The sequence below is a fragment of the Anabrus simplex genome, chromosome 5 (genome assembly GCF_040414725.1).
Source record: "Anabrus simplex isolate iqAnaSimp1 chromosome 5, ASM4041472v1, whole genome shotgun sequence".
NCBI lineage: Eukaryota > Metazoa > Arthropoda > Insecta > Orthoptera > Tettigoniidae > Anabrus > Anabrus simplex.
Genome location: NC_090269.1, coordinates 341,037,302 through 341,061,049, shown reverse-complemented (window position 1 = coordinate 341,061,049; position 23,748 = coordinate 341,037,302). Strand labels below are relative to the sequence as shown.

Here is a 23,748-nt window from a genome sequence, read left to right as displayed (position 1 = left end):
GGTACAAACAGGTGGGAACAATGGCAGGAGGGTACTCGGAATGAGGAGATAAAGGCTAATTTAGGAACGAACTCGATGGATGAAGCTGTACGCATAAACCGGCTTCGGTGGTGGGGTCATGTGAGGCGAATGGAGGAGGATAGGTTACCTAGGAGAATAATGGACTCTGTTATGGAGGGTAAGAGAAGTAGAGGGAGACCAAGACGACGATGGTTAGACTCGGTTTCTAACGATTTAAAGATAAGAGGCATAGAACTAAATGAGGCCACAACACTAGTTGCAAATCGAGGATTGTGGCGACGTTTAGTAAATTCTCAGAGGCTTGCAGACTGAACGCTGAAAGGCATAACAGTCTATAATGATAATGTATGTATGCCAGCAGCCCTGAGGATGGTTTTCTGTGTTTCCCATTTTCACACCAGGCAAATGCCGGGGCTGTATCTTAATTAAGGCCACGGCCGCTTCCTTCCAATTCCTAGGCCTTTCCTATCCCATCGTCGCCATAAGACATATGTGTCGGTGCGACATGAAGCAAATAGCAAAGAAAAAAAAAAACCCTTGTCAATCTTGCACATTCTCTGCATTGAGACTTCTGCTTTCCCCATACACATTGTGACTGCCAATAATGTGCCTAACCGTAAATTTGTGTAGCCAGCCTGACAGAGCAGAAAAATCTTTACACCAAGTCCAATTGTCAGTTCACTTGCCTTTTCGCAAAGATTTGGTTCGCTGATTGGAATGCCTCCTGCCCTATGTTGCCTGAACCACTGTAATAAACAATCTTCCAGACATTCTTATATTCCACCTTGAATGTGGGTCATCTTATTTGTCATAACGCCTAACACTCAGACTTTCTTCAATTTCTGCTACCTTAATCTACCGAATTTAAGGTAGACGGAGCAATCCCATTTTCTTTGCAACTTCTGCTTGTTTCATGTTGCCGTTTTCCTTCACTACATCCAAAATACTTTTTTTTTCAGCAATCGTACTGCACTTCCTCTTCATGTTCATTACTTTTGCTGCTAATCACAAATAAAGCTCAAAACACAAAGGCTTGATGCAAGTTTGGTTTGGTATTTTACAAATTTTGCTTGAAAATAGCTTCAAGATTGCTCCCGCTACCCATTGTGCACGTCGAGGGATGATTTTCAGGAAAAAGTTTGTGCTTAGAACATTTCTTGCAATTTTGAAGACAGAAACCATCGTAAACATATAAACATATAAAAAATTATATAAATGAAAGACATGTTCATGAAATAATTTGCTATAATATGTATCAAATTTTGGCAGGACCGCTGAAGGAAAACTGTGTAAGTGTAGAAAATGTATAAGTGTGAAACGTACGAAAGAAATTTTACTGTAGATAGCATAGCCCGACTGGTGGCCATGATCGTTGAGGTGTCAATTCTCTATGGTATGGCACCATGATTAGCCAGTTAGAGTGCCATTAGTGGGAAAGAAAGGAAAAACTCCATCAGAATATTGGCCGGCAGGGTAGGATAGGTAGTGGTATTCAGTTCCTAAGAACTAAGTTGCATGCAAAAAGTCTAGTTTCATTTCCAAACCTCTCCTTAGTGTTCGTATGGAGTGAGGGCATATTGATGCTGTTGATGGTTTTTTAACAGTCATATGGTGACGTTAAGCCGGCCCCTTGGTGTTGTTCAACAGGAGTAGAATGTGCTGACGCTGAATTTCTCCCTATGCCCATGGGGGCATCACAATAGATCTAATTGTTTTCCTGGGCAGGGTCATGCAGTGATCTCTCCCTTGTAACCTTCAGTCTAGATAACACAAGATTATCTTGCCGTGCAATATCACTCGTCTTGTATTTCCTAATAATTCTTAGGTGGTCGACACATGGTGACACAGAAAACAGCCTCAAAGAGAAAAGACCGTGAAGATGTCCATTGTAACCCAAACTTGAGTTCTCATCATACACACAGACAACACAGGAAACATGCCCAACTTGTGCATCGCATGGGATGAACAAATGATTCACACAGCCCAAGTCAGAACTTGGCTTCAACATGATAAACTGTAAGGAACAAACGAGAATGCAGTGAGAATGCTGGGTAATAGAAATGGTGCAAATGACAGGAGGGTTTGTAATTCGATAATTTAAGAATGATTACAAGGGATGGATCAGTACATCGTAATTGGTTAGGTTTGTGGGCCCATGCAAAAAATGGATGAGAATAAGTTCTTAAAAATATTTGATGAGGGTAAGAGAAACGTGATAGTGATGAATTTGTGTTGAGTAGTTTTAATGTAAGCCATTTAGAAGTAAGAACCACTAAGCTAGTTGTATATATAGCTTTGGTATAGGCGCCTTAATCTCTAACAGTGTGCATTGAAAATTTAAATTTATATATGTATCTTTGTTTTGAGACTTCTGTTGTTCTTCTGCAGGAACCACAAGTTAGTAAGGATACTGTGGATGGTAATAGAAGTACACCATCTGCATCAAAGCGCCGCAGTGTTAGTAAACGAACTGTTACCAAACCAGCTGCTTCTGATGAACAGAGGAAAGCCAGTGAAGCTGCCCGCAAAGCTAGAGAAGAATCTCGTCGCAAAATGATGGAAGAACGTCGAAAGGCAATGCGACAGAAAGCAACTGCGGAAGATACCATTGAAATATTTGTTCCTCAAGAGAATGGCAAGTAACTTTTATAACAACATTGCTGTTAGAAATATGCTCATGATGTTGAATATCTAATATTACAATTTAGAGCCTCACCTTAACATTAAGCCTGCTCTCCTTGAATTGAACCATCTTTTGATTGCGTATTATTGGGGCTGCTACAGAATTGGAGAGTGAGTTTCAAAACTGCTCTAGATAAATCTCTTAAAATTTCCAAATTTTTAAACTTCTGGAATCTCAAAATGTTTTCTTGAATTTTTAACATCGTTCTTGTAATTGTTTGTCCTTTGTTGAGAAACAACTTTTATTCCACAAGTTATTGTTTCTATGAACTGCTAACCAAGCTTCATTCAGTCTGTCATTATTGATCTGCATTAGGACTATTGCCCAGGTGGTAGATTTCCTATCTGTTGATTACGTAGTCTTTTCTTTCTTAACACATTAACGACGGGCACCGAACAGAGGCTGCTATCCCATGCAGACCGGATAGTTCTAGCCCCCAAGAAAGAAATTACACTGCTGCACTCAAACTACTGTAACTCGAAATGTATTCAAGATATCGACCTCAAACTTGAAACGTGTACTCACTAGGTTGCTTTGTAGACTGTACGTTGTAATACGTTTCAAAGCGATACCATTTGTAGCTCCATTCTATAGTCTTTCTGAGCACATTGTAGTCTGAATGCCGTATTTTTGCCATTCGTATACTCATTGTTTTCAAGTATGCAAGGATTTCTCTTTACGGCTACTTCCCGTTTACTGTTAGCCGTTAATCATTAGAATATCCAATTCACTGTTACTCAGTACCTATTATAACCGGTCTGTCCATAATTAATCACAATTATCGATAGCCATCAGCAACTGATACCTATTATAACCGGTTGTACATAATCGCAGTTATCGGTAGCCGTCTGCAACTGAATACACCGCGTCCTGTTGACATCTGCACGGGTGCTCCATGGAATAGCTCTATATATCCGACATTATTCTGTTAAATACATGAAGGTTTAAAGAAAGAAAGATGCAGGAATAATTTATATTCCATGACTACACCATTTAGAACTCGTAATCTTGCCCACAATTTCATCAGTAATCAAGAAAATACAATGTGCATAAAAGGGAGAATTCTCGTAGCCCATCACCTACTGTCAGCTGAGAAACTACGAGAATTCTCAGGGCCTATCAGATAATGAATCTGCATATCAAAATTGAAATAGATTGTCATCTTATAGCGCACATTGCCATGGGCGCGCCATCTTGTATGATGATTCTCGGCGTGTAAGAACACCCGTGTATATACGAAGTTTCCATGGCTACAAAGATTGTACAATAAAAAAATACATCAACACTAAAATCTGTGATCCGTTTACTCCATGACATGATTGAAAGTAGTTAAAATTATAGTCAACTGATAGCACAACAAGCTACAAACGATACCCGTGCGTAAAAGCGGAGATCTCCAGAGCCTGTCAACAACCGCCGGTCGCAGTACTACGGAGATCTCTGGGGCCGGTCGCCAATGTGTTACAGGATTTCAAAGATCTTGGAAATTTATTAAACATTTTGTATGATAAATTATTCCATTCTCTAATTCCTCTTCCTTTAAATGAATATTTGCTCTAATTTGTCCTCGAATTCCAGCTTTATCTTCATGTTATGATCTTTCCTACCTTGAAAAGCTCCACTTGTGCATGATAGTCTCCTGTCACCGGGCGAGTTGGCTGTGCGGTTAGGGGCGCGCAGTTGTGAGCTTGCATCCGGTAGTTAGTGGGTTCGAACTCCACTGTCAGCAGCTCTGAAGATGGTTTTCCGTGGTTTCCCATTTTCACACCAGGCAAATGCCGGGGTTGTACCTTAATTAAGGCCACGGCCGCGTCCTTCCCATTCCTAGGCCTTTCCTATCCCATCGTCACCATAAGACTTACCTGTATTGGTGCGACGTGAAACAAATATTTTAAAAAAAGTCTCCTGTCATTCCACTCCATTTTTCCATTGCAGCTAGGAACATCCCACTTAGTCAAGCAGCTCATCTCCTTACTCCCAAGTCTTCCCAGCCCAAAAGTTTGCGACATTTTTATAACTACTCTTTTATCGGAATCACCTACAACAAATCTTGCTGCTGTCCATTGCATCTTTTCCAGTTCTCGTACCAAGTAATCCTGGCATGGGTACCATACACTAGAACCCTTCTCTAATAAGTGTCTTACCACAGTCTTATACACCCTCTCCTTTACATCCTTACTATGTTCACACCTCAGCCCTAAGGCTGGTTGAATCCTTAACAGCTCTGCCATCAGCTATCATAGATGGTCTAGGTATCACTGAAGAGTACTAGGGAAATGAGGAGTGAGGTGGTTTCCTGTTGCTTTCCTCACTGAGCCAGAAGTTGCTATTACATATCAGTCTGCCAAGCCCACTGAAATGTGTGCATCAACAGACCCTATGAACATTTTCACACCATTCATAGCAAAGACTAACTGCATAAGGAATGGCATTACTAGCATTGCTCATACCTCAGTCACTTTCACATTGTCAAAGCCAAGGATAAGACTGAGACAGGTCAATGAAAGTAACAAAATTGCTCTAGTCTATACCAGAAGACATAGTGCACTGTAAACACTAGGTCCCGCCAGCAAAGACGAAACATCCTTTCTACAACCCTTAAATACTGTCATAATCATTATGAAGAGATCTGTAAACTTTATTTACAACTTCGTTAACATGATTACCACAATGAAGATTTTTCCTTATATTAACACCAGAGTACCTTTTCCGAGGCTGATAAAGACTGCCACTCATTTTAGTCTATTGTACAATGGGTTCGCCATTCCCAGAGGCATTTTTGAGTTACTGCCAGCAATTATTCAGGCTGCCCCTTACATGGGGAACAGATGCCCTTGCAGCTGCCCCTAACATGGGAAACAAACACTGCTGATGAATAGTGTACTCATACTATTCTCAAAGTACTGGCTGCCTCTTCCACAATCTCCACCATTACAAAGTCTATCTTCTCTGCTGTAGATTCCATTGAGGTCATTGCTCATAATCCTGAGCTGGGACCTATACCAGATGCTACGCACTGGACCAGTGTGCTTTGGGACTCACATAGGCAGGGGCGCCACTCCCTGGGCAGGGCTGCCTCCAAAGAGGGTCCCCACCTGCTGCCTGCTCCTGAGAAGTATGGTAGGGGGAAGACAAGGAGAGACAGAGTAAGAAGAGAAGAGATAGGGGTAGAAAAACTGAGTGATAAGAAGAATAAATTGAGATGGTTTGGACATGTTATAAGGATGGAGGAGGGAAGGATACTAAACAAGTGTTGGAGGCTAAGATAGAAGGAAAGAGGGCAAAAGGGAGGCCCAATGCAAGATGGATGGACTCTTTCAAGAACAGTATAAGAAAAAGAAGATTGGACTGAAGTACAATTACTGAAGACGAGTGGTGGAAGGAGAGGCAACTGTGGAGAAGTGCCATCAACACCCCTACCTGGCAGGAGCTGGACAAGGGGAGATAAAAATAATGATTAACACCAGAGTACTTACAATTATCCTGATGAGATACCTTCACCCTGTCAACACAGTAATGAAAATTAAAACAGGGAGGAATTTTTCCTCTTGGTGAAACTTACAATCTAACTTTCCTCCTTCATACTATTGTTTCTGGTATCCATCTTACAACATTGTCAAGGTCACTTTTAAGTTGCTTACAGTCCTGTAACTAATTTACTTTTTTTATACAGTATAACATAATCTGAAAAATACCTTATCTATCGTTTCAGTTCATTACTCGTATCATTTATATACATAAGAAAACATAGAGGTAATACTGCTCTAGTGGACTCCTCTCTTAATCATCACAGGGTCCTCCTCTGTAGTGTAATGGTTAGCACTATTGGCTGCCTGGGTTTGATTCACGGTACTACGAGAGATTTAAGAATGGCATGTGGTAAAAATGGTATATGCAGTTCACCTCCATTGGGGTTGTGCATTAAAAGAGCTCCACCACCTCAGGACGAGGATATGAGTTTACATTTAGTGTTACAGGATCAGATAATGCTTCATCTACTCTAATCCTTCGAGTTCTGTTTTCTAGAAATTTAGCCACCCATTCAACCACTCTTTTATGTAGTCCAATAGACCTCATTTTTATAAGCAGTCCCCCATAATCGACCCTATCAAAAGCCTTGGATAGGTCAATAGCGGTGAGCCTCCGTGCCTCATACGGCAGCGCGTTGGCCTCTCACCGTTGGATACCGCGGTTCAAATTCTGGTCACTCCGTGTGAGATTTGTGCTGGACAAAGTGGAGGCGGGACAGGTTTTTCTCCGGGTACTCCGGTTTTCCCTGTCATCTTTCATTCCAGCAACACTTTCCATTCTCATTTCATAGCATCTATCAGCCATTAATAAATCACTTTGGGAGTGGCAACCCCATCATACTAATAGCCAATATCTGATTCATTCATTACATCCCTGACCCAGTCACTGACTGGAAAACAGGTTGTAGGTTTTCATTTTCAGGTCAATTGTGATACAGTCCATTTGATCTCCTGAATCTAAAATATCTTCTATATCTTGCTGGAATCCTGGAATAACCTTTCTGAAACCCAAATTGCCTGCTATTAAATCAGTTAGTAATTTCACAAACATATCTAATATAATAAGAGCTAAGAAATCAGAGCTAAAATACCAATAACAGACACAAAGAAAGGTAATGAAGAATGGAATGATTTTAAGGCAGATCTGGTTGGTAATGCAGATAAAATATGTGGAAGAACAAGCAGAAAAGTTAGAGAGAAAAGACCATCTTGCTGGAATGATAAAGTGAAAGAAGCCATAATGAAAAATAATAAAACGAGTCTGACAGAAGAATCAACAGCGACCGAAGACAACAATAAAATGGAAATGGCAAAAGAATATAGATACAGGAAGTTGGAAGTCAAGAGAATTGTACAGGAAGAAAAAGAGAAAAGTTGGAAATAATTTACAACTAAACTGGAAAAAGACAGTAAAGGGAACATGAAAATGATATATGGAATAGTAAAAAGTAAAAGATCAGATAAAGAAGCAATTACAGCTCTGGAGACAGCAGATTGGAATGTAGTTCACAATATCAAACATATCGCGGATACAATGGGACAGTATTTTGAGAAGCTCCTAAATGGCCCTAATGAGATCTCTGTTGAGGATGTTGGACAGAAAACAATAGAGGAAGATATCCCAATTACACGAACAGAAGTAGAGCAAGTTCTCCATAGGATGAGAAGTGGTAAGTCAGCAGGAGCTGATGAAGTTACAGCTGACATAATTAAACCTGCTGGTCCACTAGGAATACAGTGGCTGTATAGAGTTCTCAGAACAATATATTTGATTTGTTTATTTATCATCAACAGAGTTATTGATTCTCCAATTACAGATGATATAATACATTCAAATAATAACAATATTAACAGAACTTACTACTACCACTAATTATAAAGGATAACAAAATACCTGAAGATTGGACAAAAGGGATGATAGTTCCTATCTTTATGAAAGGGAGTAGAAGGAAAAGCGAAAATTACAGAGGCATTATCCTCTTATCACACGGCCTTAAAATTATAGAGAAGATCATTGAAGCCAGAGTAAGGGATATACTAGAGCCTATCTTAGAGGAACAACATGGCTTTAGGGCTGGAAGAAGCAGAACAGATCTGATATTTGTTTTGAGGATGTTGTTAGAGAAACACTGGGAAAGAGGAAAAGACCTAATTATTGTGTTTATGGGCCTTTAAAAGGCGTATGATAATGTTCCTAGATCAACTATTTCGAAAAGTCTTAGAAAACTTAGTGTACTGGAGTACCTTATTAGGAAGATCCAAATGCTATATACTAATTGCAAAAGCTGTGTCAGTATTGGAGATGGTCACTCTGAATGGTTCAATACAACCAAAGGAGTACAACAGGAAAGTGCCTTATCACCTCTTCTATTCATAGCAGTTATGGATTTTAAAGGAACTAAAAGGAAACGGTAATAAAGATCTTCAGGCTCTGGTGTTTGCAGATGATGTGGCAATATGGGATGAAACAGAGGAGGGAGTGCAAAATAATCTGAATGCATGGTGTAAGAAGTTTGATGATTATGGAATGAAATTCAACCCATCAAAAACAGTAGCATTGAAAATAAGCGGACATAATATGCGACATAAAAATACAGGACCATCAAGTTGAAGTAGTACATCAATTCAGTTATATAGGAAGCATAATGGCTAGTAATAATAGAGCTGAGATAGAAATAACAGAGTAACCAAAGGCTCTAACTTTTAGAGTTATCGTTAGACACCTACTATGGGATGAGAAGGTCCCACAAAGAACAAAAATGACCCTGTACAAGTCATATTTCATTCCCATCCTTACATATTCTCTGGAAACCTACACACTAACATCAAAGGATTGCAGTAGGATTCATGCCTGTGAAATGAAATTCCTTAGAACTGCCCTCCAAAAGACACGACTTGATAACGTGAAAAATTATGTCTGATCTAACCTAGGTCTAAATGAATCGATGGAGGAAAGACTTAGGCCATCTAGACTTAAATGGTTTGGCCATGTTAAATGAATAAATAGCACAAAGTTACCATGAGCTTATTTGGAAAAGAAAATAACAGGTAGAAGACCAGCTGGAAGACCAAGAAGAAGATGGATGGACAAACTGAGGGAAGACGTGGAGAGAAGAGGATGGAATTGGGAATCTATCATGGACAACAAAATCTTTTTGTATAGGCAACTTTGGAAGGCGCTTATTTTCAAACACCCTACCCAGCTCGCTGGAAGGGCAAACCGATGATGATGATCTAATATACAGGGTGTCCGAGACGTCCCCGTACCCCTAGTTTCACACGTTTCATATTATAGTGGAGTACTTACATAAAAAAACTATGAAATTAAGGTAATCTGTATATGCACCATCATGACTTACACAGAGTTCTATCCGTTTCCAAGTCCTCATTGACATCTTTGGGAGCATCTCGGGAGTTATGAAACGAAAGGCTTTCTCCGCACTTTGGCGCAATTCTTCATTAGTCGTGTACCGACATTGAGTCACGTGGGACTTGATTATTCCCCATAATGAGTTGTTGGCGTGGTAAGGTCCGGGCTTCGTGGTGGCCATTTCAACGGGGCTGGAGATGTTGGTGAGCCACAGCCAATGCAGCGGCCTTGAAATTGTTCGTCAAGGAACTCGTGCACCTGAATAGAAAAATGTGTTGGAGCCCCATCCTGCTGTAACCACGCATGACCCATAATTCCATTGTCTTGAAGCTGAGGTATTAACCAAGATTGTAACATATGCAAATAAGATTTTCCATTCAAATACCCATCAAAAAAATACGGTCCGCACAAGTGACATGATGATATCCCGGCCCATACCATAACATGAGGGGGGGTTCCTTTCCAACTCTTGCACATAATGAGGATTTTCCTTAGACCAGAAAACCACATTCCTCTTATGTGAACTGCGATATATCGCACATTAATCAGAAAATAACACTCTTGAGCGAGACACGGCAATTGGGAATTGTTCCAACAAAGCACGGCAGGCTGCAACTCGTTGCTCCATGTCATTGTCAGATAATTCGTTCACATGCATCGGCCTAAATCCTTTAATTTTCAAATCTCTTTTAATGTGGTCATGCATTGATGACTGTGGTACTTGAAGTTCAGCTGCTCTTTTACGAATGGATTTCAATGGAGACTGCTCAATTGATTGAACGGCGGCTGCACACGTTTCTTCCCACGTCTTCTTACGTCCACTACGCGGCCTGTCTTTGACACTGACTGAAGCAAATGCATGTTTCTCCCAATCAAGCAGAGTAGCTTTACGAGGTGGGGGTTTGCCAAAGCGATCTCTAAATGCACTCATTATCACTGTCATTGTTTGCCCTGTATGTGCTCTTTCGTCACCCACACACACGCCACTCATCGCTCCTCAACAGTGTAGCTTTGTCTGCTCACGTCCGCCATGACTTAACAACTGAAATGAGACTGACAACAACGCTAGCAGCAGGGATACCAATACCAATAAAACAACTATTGAATTCCCCAATTATACAAACTCAATTGTCCATGCCATAATATAACAAAATAATAATATGAAACTAGGGGTAGAGAGACTTCTCGGACACCCTGTAATAAGAAAGCATACTTTCCCTGTAAAGTAAGGATGCTGTATCAAAAATGCTTTAGCTGTGTCCAAGTAAGGGATGGAAGATCAGATTGGTTTGAAACCAAAAGAGGAATCCAGCATGGAAGATGAAGCAGAAGTGCAGGAGAAACTAAATCTTTGGAATGGCAGGTTTAAAGAATACGGACTAAACATCAGTAAAACAACTTACCTCTTTTGACTTATTTCCTGTTGCTCCCTTTGGAGCATAGGGCCTTGGTGAAATTTCTCCACACAGTACAGTTCCTGGCCATTTTCTTAACTTCACTCCAGGTCTTGTCTACCTCTGCAATTTCCTTTTTGATTGGCTTCTTCCAGGTCTTCGTGGACTGACCTCACTTTCTGGTGTCTTGAGGGTTCCATTCCAGCACCGCCCTCTCAACAGCTCCATCCAACTTCCTTAATGTGTGCCCAATCTAGCACCTTTTCCTCCCCCTGATTTGGATGTCATTTGGCTGCTGATTGGTCATGGTCCAAAGATCTTCATTTGAGATTATGTCCGGTCACCTCACATTTGTTATGCAGCGCAGACATCTATTAACACGTTGAGTGCCAGACCGATTTTCATAGGCTTGCCGTCTAGTGCCGTGAGCTAATAACATCGAGTTACTCCCTGGTGCCAAAACGTTCACAGGCTTAACCAAGCAAATGATCGCTGATATAAGGATGTATTTATGATATATTAGGTTAACTTATTATGTATATTAGGTAAAATATTGCGACCCCAGATGGGGTCGTATTGGTCATTACGAACTGTACACGTACACGCGCCCCCATATGGGGTCGTACTTATACAGTAGTTACTGTCCCGACGCTCGGTCATACTTACATTTTCCTTTGCGGGGACGCGTTATATGCTGTTGATTATGATAGATATGTTATCTTGTTCATACTAGAGCCGTTAAAAAGTACGATCTCCGATTTAAAGTCAGAAAATGTTTGGAAATGACGATCTTTCGATTTTAGGTTAGGAAGTTTTCGTATAGAATATAGTTATATAAAGTAGTGAAAATCATGTGAATTTGGTAATTTAGGATGTAACAGAACAATATTATAAGAAGAATTAGTAGTAACGGAATATTGAATAAGTATACAATTTTTTTGTATTACTTTCAATTTGAGTAAGAGAAGCTGGCAGCGCTGGTTGTGCACATGGGAAACCAGTGACTATATCATAGAAGACGGTCATAATTGTTGTAACAGCTGGCTTGGAAACCTGGAGTACAGTGGGGAAGTGTGTGCTGAAGACTGTAATTCATGAATGTAGTTGAACGTGCGAGATCGATATTTGCTGTATACTGGGTTCAAAATCACTGTAACTATATACTTCGTCTACATCATCATTGTCCGACTTGTTCGATATATCGTCCAGACAGTCTGCACTAAGTCTTTTACTGCTCGATTTACTCGTAACGACTTAAAAAAGAAAAGGAAACTCACAGCACTGCACACTTACATAAACAACCCGTGCGTGAGATAGACAATGACTTTGTCACCCTAAAAAGCACTCTTGACGTACCCATATGGGGTCGCGCCAAAACTGGAATTGAGAAATGGAAGGTGGACTATGCACGTACTTTAAAAAGACGACCAGCAGATGGCAGGAAGAGACTTTATACATCTTCGAAACACATACTTACTGCGCACCCAAATGGGTTCGCACAGTTCTCGATTTAGAACGAACATACGACCCCATATGAGGACGTGAAGTTCAAAAACTTGGCTACTCTCACGTACCCATATGGGGTCGTATGGCACTCAACGTGTTAATGAACATCTCCAGCTGGTTGTTGATCAGTTTTGTAACTTTCCATGTTTCACAGACGGATAGAAGAATCGACTTTACATTGCTGTTGAAGAGGCAGAGCTTAGTCTTCCTGGATATGTTTCTGTTCTTCTGCATGGGGTAGGGCTAGACAAACGCCACACTTGCCTTCCGGATACGGCTTCGAACATCTTTCTCCGCTCCTCCACCCATTGTAACTAATTCTTCCAAGGTAGAAGAAGGACTCAATCTATTCTATTGACTGTCAAGCTGGTCATGACATCAGAATTAATCCTCATCTCTTTGGTCTTGTTTGTGTTGATCATGAGACCTGCATGTTCCGCTTCTTTCTACAATCTGTCGTGTTTTGTCCTCTATGTCCCAGTATAATGGATTTTAAAGTATTTGATGCGGTACATGAAGTATTTAGTTGCTCTGTCTAATGTATTAATGAGATTTGAAGTCCACTGAGTGGACTGGGCCTTTTTAAAATGTGTTATCTCATTCTGTGCTCGCTGATAGTGCGCCTCCGGGCCACTAGTCTGACTGCCCCGCTTGTGCGCTGCTGCCACCTGGATACATGGATTTGAACTTGCCTTTCGATCGTCAACGTGTGCAAGTACTACGATGTGTCGAGTTTCAGTTGTCATTATTTGTTGTTGAAGAAAAGAAGCTTCTTACCTGACGTTCTGCTGGTGAATATTGAATTGTACGGCAACTAATTGAATACTAGAGTAGATGTTGCTTGGATTGGATCCCGGATAGAATAATCGCCACCCGGGCGATTAGCCCAGAAATGTTTGGTTTGTTTTTCTTATCTTCCGACATTCTTTTTGTATCTTATTCTTCTACGGGTCTGAACTGATTAATGGATACAACAAGAAGACGTACTATTGAGGAGCAATGGGAAACTGATTTGGTATAATGACCATAAGAGATAATTATTTAATTAAATTCCAAGAGATTTGAATTTAGCAGAAATATTTGGAAATTCAGGTCATAATCATTACAGTGTAATCCATTGTTTCTTATGTTGGGGTTTCAAAGAAATTTTAAATGTGGAATACCGTTAGATATTCATCTTGAGGTAATTCGAATGGTTCATAAGCTATATATAAGCGAATCTAGGAGCTCCTAATGACCGTTGTTGGTTTACAGGTAATTGCTATAAAACTCTATCTGGTGGTTTAAGTGTATCATTGTTTAACTTACGGAAATTATGATAATTAGCTTGTATGTCTCACAACCACCATACTCGTGTAAGCTGGTAAATTGAAAACATTTTCTAGTGACTACTCGGATTGTTTTGGGCTGACATTTTCGTATGTCACATGATTCGTTGCTATGGTAGCCTCATGTAAACGTTTTGGGGGCATGTACTCTGTTGAGTTTGACACTTGAGTGACGTTGCTTGTTGGTATGAACATTTAACATTCGTCGATAGATATGAGAATACTTTTTTCTTCTGGTATATGGATGTTTTGTTTCGATCGGTGCTGATAGTTTTATTTACCAAGGCTCTAAAAGTATTAATATTTAATTTTATTTGGGCCTGAATTATTTTCTTGTGGGTGTTTTCTGGATTACCTTTGATTATCTTCTTCTGGTTTATTTATTGGACATTGTAAACCGATCGTGTTTCATTGCGATTTTTAATTTACCTACGTTCCGAGGTAGTCATTTAGAAATTGTTTTATATTTAATATCCTAATCAAAAGTTCTCAAGGAAAGAGACTGCTGTTAATGCAAATTAATTCCCTTTAATTACTACTAAAAAAACTTGGTGAGTACTTAAAAAGGGAAGTTTATATTCATGGTTATTGGTTAATCTCCTTAGTATGTTAGTATAGGAGTTTATTTTCCCCCTCTCATCCTGATCTCTAAAGTTGATCATCTTAATTGGTTCAATTAATCATTTTTTTCTTTGTGTTAAACATTGTCAGAAGTGTTTCAACTAATTTAGTTTAATTAAAGTGTTTTCTCTTTGAAATCAGTCTATTATTATTATTTCAGTCAAGGATAAATAAAATTAATTTTAATCGTTCCGCCTGGCCTGTTGTGTCCAGTCTTCCACGCGTTGCGACGACCTTACCTTGGGATCAGAGTTGGTGTTTCCAAATTATAATTTTGGTTGTTGCTATTGCTTCTGATCGCTGGTCGTGCAAACTGCTCTCACTGTTTCTAATTTGGTTGTGAGAGTGTTTGGTAGCAGAGCGTGGTTTCGATCCACGGACCTCTGGGTTATGGGCCCAGCATACTTCCACATCGACAGAAGGGTGGTAGAACAACTTCACCCAGGTTTAGCAATTCTCAGAACTGTGAGATATTACAATGATGACACTAACAGATATCAATTTCCCCAGAGAAAATACCCTAGACAGGTAGTTTGGTTAAAATGAACTTTACGGCCTCAAAATAAACTGAAGATGACATCGGAACACAGCTAAAAAATAATCACAAGGAGGAGAACCAAGACTACACGATGAGTAGAAGTTACATTTCACCAAAACAATAGTTCTAAAGGAGTTGTTGATACAATGAATGAATCGCTCCCAATTCCACTAAGATACTGGGATACAATTCAAAAGACGATATACAACCTCATCAGAGTGCCCCAGAATAATATTAACCTAGCCGCATAACAATACAACCGCATAACACCACACCAATGATCATCAGTCCACATGCATCGCCACACAAGTTTAGAGGATACAACACAATCCTCGACAACATGCCAACAAGTCATGGTGCACCCACCCTAACATAATCCGAGCAACAACTACCACAATGACTCCAGAGGAACCCAGTCACCTCATGACGAAACCATTATGCAACCCCCGAAGTCATTTCCAAAACCAACCCCCACGGCATCGTAACACACATTAACATCAACAGAGTATCAGAAACCAACCATAGGTTAAAGGAGGTACACTCCTCAGGTCATGAATCCTTTCTCCCTCATAACAATAACTTTACCCCAAAGTAGGCAAAACAATACTCTCAATACATCCATTGTAAGCTACAACACCAAATAGAACAATACAATACAATGGTAAATGGGTACTAATTTCGAGCAAAAACCTCAGCAAATAAGGATGACAGCAGTGCACAGAATGAATATCAAACTCATGACTTCTTCCAAAAGAACGAAGCCACATTATAACTTAAATCTGCATTGAGAACAGAGATAATTTACAAATTTAAACAGATTAGTCTAACCTTATAAGCAGCATAGCAAATACAAAATTAATTAGAGTACAGATATTTCATGTGGAGAATATAATATTAAACTCAAGATCAAAATAGCCCTAAGAGAATGACATCAAGTTTTGTCTGAATTGAGAAGCCCATCAGCCAGGAATCCAGAAATTAAGACTCTGTAAGAACACAAAGTTCATGCATATAGCAAGCAGGTACTCGTTCCTAGTTCCAACCGACAGTACTTCACAACAACAAACCTGTCTCGGATTAAGGCAGAGGATGCCCATAATCCCAAGATTTACAACCCAGATTCTCCCATAGATTATTACAGTTCAAAAGGCATAGTTGCAGACAAGTAAATAATGCAAGCTAGCCTATAAGACCATCACTCCAAATAAACAAACACACACCAAACCGGAAGGTAAAACTCGCATCATTTCCAGGATACCTTCCATTAATTAAAGGTATAAACTTCTCTGAATGTAACTAGGGTCAGAAAATCAGGTATCGTATATATACCACCTCCACGTCACTACACTACAATAAACAGGCACAAGATAGGCGAGTCATACCATTATTTTAAAAAATTGTAGGCATTTTCCACATCAATAGCAACAGTGCAGAGAAAATTTAATCACCGTAAGATTCCCATACAGACATCCATCATGCACACCACTGAATCACTATGCTCCAGACACATTACCAAACAGAGAATCACATCCGTTGTCAAGATTCAAATCATTTACCATAACAACTCACCAAATAAATTCACACATATCCATAATTGATAATTATAGTAATTTAGGAATATTTAACCATAATTCACTTACTGATGTCAACAATGATGTACACGGAGCCATTAATTCAACTTCAGGAGCAAGAGAGATCAAATCCTCAACTCTGTTGATGGAGTGACTAGTTCTGGACTTTAGTCGTCTTGTTTGGTAATGAGACGGTTGCAGTTCTTTAAGTTGATTAACATGAGATGTCAATTCATTTAGGGAATAACTTGCGGTCTGCACCGACTCGCCCAATCCGACACTTATGTTACTCGGCTTCACCGGACGGTTAAGAGAAGCCAGCAGCAAGGCAACATCGCCCTCGATAGAACTGGACGACTCCAATCCACAAATCTCAATTTCATATAACAGCTCTCCTTTCCGCAACATCCTCGGCAATAACACAGACCAGGCAGCCATTTCAGTATGTAACAGAAAACACTCAAGTCAAAAACCAATATTAATATTGCCTTTCTCTTTACAGATTTTAGCTTTTAATACACACCTCTCTCTACTATTGCAGTCAGTTATTTCAGTCAGTATGATAACTATGACCTCTCATTAAGTGCCTTAAAAGCAACCATAAACATCAGAAAGATAGAGCCCAACACAAAAGGATAAAAATGATAACAGAACGTTGTTGCTACAGCAATCGCCACTCTGCTACCACAACACTCTCACAACCAAACAATACTTAACACAGCGAGAGCACTTTGCATGACCAGGGATCAGTAAACATTAAAACAATATCATATTTCAGGAAGACTTACCAACTCATGATCCCAAGTAAACTCGCCGCATAATGTAGAAGGCTGGACACAAGAGGTCAAGTGGAACACGAGGTACATTTTACCTTATTATTATTATTATTATTATTATTATTATTATTATTATTATTATTATTATTATTATTATTATTATTATTATTATTATTGTCACCGCGGGACTTCGAGCGCGTACATAAATAAAAATACTAGTACTAAATAATAATGATAATGAGATAGTAAACAATATAATAATACTTGTAGTAAATAAGATAATACTTAATAATATGAATAAGGAGGTAGAAATATGACGCAGTGGCGGAGAATTCATATAAACCAACACAGGGAACACTTACAGGCCTAAAAATGACAACTAAGACAGGATGTGGAAGCTGCGGGAAGCCCTTATCGAGGTCCATGGGAACGTATGACGTTATGGGGAAGAAAAGATTTACAAGAATCACCCTCTAGCTCAACTATATTAAAAATGACAAGAAAGTTTTACAAAAAAATACAGTTCCACGACATGGAAACAAGACATACTTAAGTAACTTAACATAAAAGTTGATTTAACAATGAAGGTGATGCTACATTAAAGGTATAGTTTAAAGCGAAAGTATTTAATGGATGAAAGAATTGAAAATACGGCAATTGGAACCTAGGGTAAACTCAGACTCACCAAATTAAACTTTTAAGATGACATTAAGCGAAGAAGTAATGAAACACAGAAGGAATTAAACTAAATGAAATGAAACCGGAAAACATTGAGAATAACATTGCAAAAACACTGAAATAACACTTACTTCGGAAAGGCAGGAGCTCCCGAGGGTAGCCCTCGAGCGCGAACGCTCGCTTGGACGGTCGGATGGAAAAGACGCCGAGCTCACGCATCATAATTCGAAGCCGGCCACAAGGCCGGAAATGGCCAGATTACAATCAACCAATAAGATCAAACTTACCCTAGATTCCTGGACCTTTTTGCTAATAGGAAATCTCATTACCATATATGGTAATTTTAACATCGTTAGCAATTGCACAAGTTCTGGAACATTACGATTACAACACCCAAAATTTCATCATAGGAAACCACACTTGCAGTACAGGTACAGGATGCTCCAAAATAAATCACCTTACAAATTTTACATCAGATTACATAAAAACTACATTTTAAAAAAATCACTTCAAAACACTTCTGCATGTTACAATATTCATACAGTTCAATGTTTCTTGATGTTTCCATGTTTTAAAAAAAAATTTACAAACATATTTCAGTTACACAAAAACTTTAAAATTTATATTTCTAAACACACTGTAGTTCCAATTCTCCGTCCCACCAACCGGTGACAATAATAATAATAATAATAATAATAATAATAATAATAATAATAATAATAATAATAATAATAATAATAATAATAATAATAATAATAATAATAAAATTATTATTATTATTATTATTATTATTATTATTATTATTATTATTATTATTATTATTATTATTAGTCTGACTGAAATAACAAGACTTATTCCAATAAGAGAATACTTTTAATTAAAAGAATTATCTCAAACTCTGACAACGAATAATAGAAATTAAGAAAAGTAACCAAATCATTGATTATTTAAATCCTTGAAAAAATTAGTGTGAACAATTAAAAAAACTCAGGCAAGGTTTTGGAGATAAATTAATAACTATGTCAGTAGGATCCTTTTAAAATATTCCATGAAATTAATTTTTGAGTAAATAACCTTTCATAAGTAACCATCGCTGGCTATAAGAAAAACGATGATTAGACAATTAAAGTCAAAACAATTCCTAATGACTACAGAGTAACCTCAAATTAAAATAACACAACGATACAGGCAGAAACAAAGGTTAAATAACCATGGATAGGTAAGGTAAAATCTTGAGAAATATATAGACATAACATCCACGAAGTAATAATAGAATAATCACATAAGGTTTTAAAATCCCAGAACTCCTTGAACGGTTGTCGTTGTTTGAGTCATCAGTCCATAGACTGGTTTGATGCAGCTCTCCATGCCACTCTATCCTGCGCTAACCTTTTCATTTCTACGTAACTATTGCATCCTACATCTGCTCTAATCTGCTTGTCATATTCATACCTTGGTCTACCCCTACCGTTCTTACCACCTACACTTCCTTCAAAAACCAACTGAACAAGTCCTGGGTGTCTTAAGATGTGTCCTATCATTCTATCTCTTCTTTTCATCAAATTTCGCCAAATCGATCTCCTCTCTCCAATTCGATTCAGTATCTCTTCATTCGTGATTTGATCTATCCATCTCACCTTCAGCATTCTTCTGTAACACCACATTTCAAAAGCTTCTATTCTCTTTCTTTCTGAGCTAGTTATCGTCCATGTTTCACTTCCATACAATGCCACGCTCCACACGAAAGTCTTCAAAAACATCTTTCTAATTCCGATATCAATGTTTGAAATGAGCAAATTTCTTTTCTTAAGAAAGCTCTTCCTTGCTTGTGCTAGTCTGCATTTTATGTCCTCCTTACTTCTGCCGTCGTTAGTTATTTTACTACCCAAGTAACAATATTCTTTAAGACTTCATTTCCTACATCACCTGCCTTCGTTCGACTGCACTCCATTACTTTTGTTTTGGACTTATTTATTTTCATCTTGTACTCCTTACCCAAGACTTCATCCATACCATTCAGCAACTTCTCGAGATCTTCTGCAGTCTCAGATAAAATAACAATATCATCGGCAAATCTCAAGGTTTTGATTTCCTCTCCTTGGACTGTGATTCCATTTCCAAATTTCTCTTTGATTTCCTTTACTGCCTGTTCTATGTAAACATTGAAAAGGGGAGGGGACAAACTGCAGCCTTGCCTCACTCCTTTCCGGATTGCTGCTTCTTTTTCAAAGCCCTCGATTCTTATCACTGCAGACTGATTTTTATACAGATTGTAGATAATTCTTCGTTCTCGGTATCTGATCCCTATCATCTTCAGAATCATAAATAGCTTGGTCCAATCAGCATTATCAAATGCCTTTTCTAGATCTACGAATGCCATGTATGTGGGCTTGTCCTTCTTGATTTGATCCGCTAAGATCAGACGTAAAGTCAGGATTGCTTCACGTGTGCCTACATTTCTTCTGAAGCCAAATTGATCTTCTCCCAACTCAGCTTCAACTTGTTTTTCCATTCTTCTGTAAATAATACGTGTTAAAATTTTGCAGGCATGAGATACTAAACTAATGGTGCGGTAGTTTTCACACCTGTCAGCACCGGCTTTCATGGGAATAGGTATAACAACATTCTTCCGAAAATCGGATGGGACTTCTCCTGTCTCATACATCCTGCACACTAAATGAAATAACCTTGCCATGCTGGTTTCTCCTAAGGCAGTCAGTAATTCAGAGGGAATGTCATCAATTCCAGGTGCCTTGTTCCTATTGAGGTCACTCACAGCTCTGTCAAACTCTGACCTCAAAATTGGGTCTCCCATTTCATCAGCATCAACAGCCTCTTCATGTTCCAGAACCAAATTATCTACATCTTTACCTTCATACAACTGTTGGATATGCTCCTGCCATCTTTCTGCTTTGTCTTCTTTCCCTAGAAGTGGCTTTCCATCTGAGCTCTTAATATTCATACACCTAGATTTCCTTTCTCCAAAGGTTTCCTTGATTTTCCTGTATGCAGCATCTACCTTACCCAGGACCATACAGCCTTCGACATCCTTGCACTTCTCCTTCAGCCATTCTTCCTTAGCTACCTTGCACTTTCTATCCACTTGATTCTTTAATCGCCTGTATTCTTTTCTGCCCTCTTCATTTCTAGCATTCTTGTATTTTCGTCGTTCATCAATCAGGTCTAGTATCTCCTGAGTTATCCACTGATTCTTAGTTGATCTTTTCTTCCTTCCTAACATTTCTTCAGCAGCCCTACTGTCTTCATTCTTCATGACTCTCCACTCTTCCTCTATAGTGTTTCCTTCAGCCTTTTCATGTAGTCCTTGTGCAACATGTTCCTTGAAACAATCCCTCACACTCTTTTCTTTCAACTTGCCTAGATCCCATCTTTTTGCATTCTTTCCTTTCTTCAATTTCTTCAACTTCAGATGGCATTTCATGACCAACAAGTTATGGTCAGAGTCCACGTCTGCTCCTGGGAAAGTTTTGCAATCCAACACCTGGTTTCTGAACCTCTGCCTAATCATAATGAAGTCTATTTGATACCTTCCGGTGTCACCAGGTCTCGTCCACGTATACAGCCGTCGTTTGTGGTGTTTGAACCAAGTATTGGCAAGGACTAAATTATGATCAGTGCAGAATTCAACCAGCCGACTTCCTCTTTCGTTCCTTTGTCCCAATCCAAATTCTCCTACTGTATTACCTTCTCTTCCTTGGCCTACCACTGCATTCCAGTCTCCCATCACAATTAGATTCTCATCACCTTGTACATATTGTATTAAATCTTCTATCTCCTCATATATTCTTTCGATTTCTTCATCATCCGCTCAACTAGTAGGCATATAGACCTGCACTATTGTGGTGGGCATTGGTTTGGTGTCTATCTTGACGACAATAATTCTTTCACTATGCTGGTCGTAGTAGCTTACCCGCTGCCCTATTTTCTTATTCATTATTAAACCAATTCCTGCATTTCCCCTGTTTGATTTTGTGTTGATAATTCGGTAGTCTCAACGGCATCTACGGCGGAGAAGGTGGACTTTGGTACGGCGGAGATGGCGGAAGGGGCATACCCGTAGCGTCTGTACTCCAGAGGAGCGGCTACGAAAGGCGTCTGTCTCCATGTTAGGGGCGGCCTAATTTTGAACCTGGCAGTAGGTATAAAATGCCTTTGGGTGTGGCGAGCCCATCGTAACAATAGCCTATATGAACAAAGCAGATATGGTGCCTCGGAAAAGGTTAGGGCGTCCCCTGCTAAAAGCGATGCGCAGCTCTTCAGGTGCTGGGGGAACTGTGAAAAATGGGCAACCAGCACCAAACTACATCAAAATTGCAACAGTTAATGTACTGACACCGGGAAAGACAAGAACGGGTTGACTTCATGATAGAAAAAGATATAGCCATACTTGGACTGTGCGAGACCAAGAAGAGGGGTACAGGAGAGATCCCTCTGAGAGAAGGATACAGGCTGTATTACAGCGGAGGACCTGAAGCAAAAAATGGAGTAGCCATCATACTTAGAAGAGAAATACAAGAATATCTGGAATATACAAAGTACGTCAGTGATAGGATGATGATGATGAGACTCCAGTTTGAAAATGGCGTGAGAGATCTATTTCAGTTGTATGCCCCACAAACTGGTTGCATAGATGAACATCTAGAGGACTTCTTAGAGGAAGTGGAGAGACAGATAGAAGATAAGGAAGTACTATTGTTGGGAGATCTAAATGCACAAGTTGGAATGGAAAGACAAGGAAAGGAAGATGTTGTAGGGCCCTTTGGATATGGAAATGTAAATCCAGAAGGCGAGTTGTTGGTGGATTTTTGCATGAGGAATGAAATGATTGTTGGAAACACCTGGTTTAGGAAGAAGAAGAACAGTCAGAAGATTACAAGGTATGGCTGGGGAGACAGATGAACAAAGACCATGATTGATTATATAATCATAGAGAAAGAACACCGGAAGAACCTTGTAGATGTAACAGTCATGCCTGAAGAAGCCTTTGGTGGAGATCATAGAGTTGTGATAGGAAAATTGAAAGTTGGAAAGATTGAAAAACCCCAATTAAGAAGAGAGAAAAGAATTAAAGTATGGAAGTTGAAGGAGAAAAGCATACAAGAAGAATTTTTAAGGGAAATAATACCCTTGGTACCCAGGACAGAGGTGGGGAATGTTGAAGAGGAATGGAAAAGATTTAAGGAAGCACTGGTTGGATGTGCAGAAAAGGTGTGTGATAGAACATCAGGAAATGTGAAAGACAAAGAAACACACTGGTAGAATGATAGGGTAAAGATTAAAGTGAAGGAAAAGAAAATGGCATGGAAAGCATGGAAAACATCTAAGACTGAAGAAAGTAGAAGAAAATATGTGGAGGCAAAGAATTTGGCCAAGAAAGTAGTGGAGGAAGAAAAGCTGGGCCTTATTCACACAGACATTGAGAGATGATACGCAGGGCAGCAAGAAATTACTGTATGGTATCTTAAGAAACAAAAAGAGAGATCAAGTAAACACCAGATTTGTGAAGAATGAAGGTGGCATAATTTTAACAAAGCCAGAAGAAATAAGAAATAGATGGAGAGAGTATTTTCAGAAGCTGCTGAACATAAGAACGGATGACAGTCATTCAATGGACGACCAGGAAAGGCAATTAGTTGACGAAGAAATGGATAAAGGAATTACAATGAATGAAATTGAAATGGCAGTAAGAAAGATGAAGAATGGAAAAACTG

The 23,748-nt window shown here is 39.2% G+C and overlaps 1 protein-coding gene across 4 annotated transcripts in view; it reads left to right on the top strand.

Moving 5' to 3' along the window:
- Window positions 1–23,748, top strand: part of LOC136874084 (platelet binding protein GspB) — a 636,502-nt gene that overhangs the window by 559,942 nt on the left and 52,812 nt on the right. For all 4 annotated transcript variants that reach the window (XM_067147621.2, XM_068227653.1, XM_067147622.2 and 1 more), the window contains exon 13: window positions 2,410–2,656. In XM_067147621.2, the coding sequence (XP_067003722.2) occupies window positions 2,410–2,656 (247 nt within the window). The remainder of the gene's footprint in view (window positions 1–2,409; window positions 2,657–23,748) is intronic.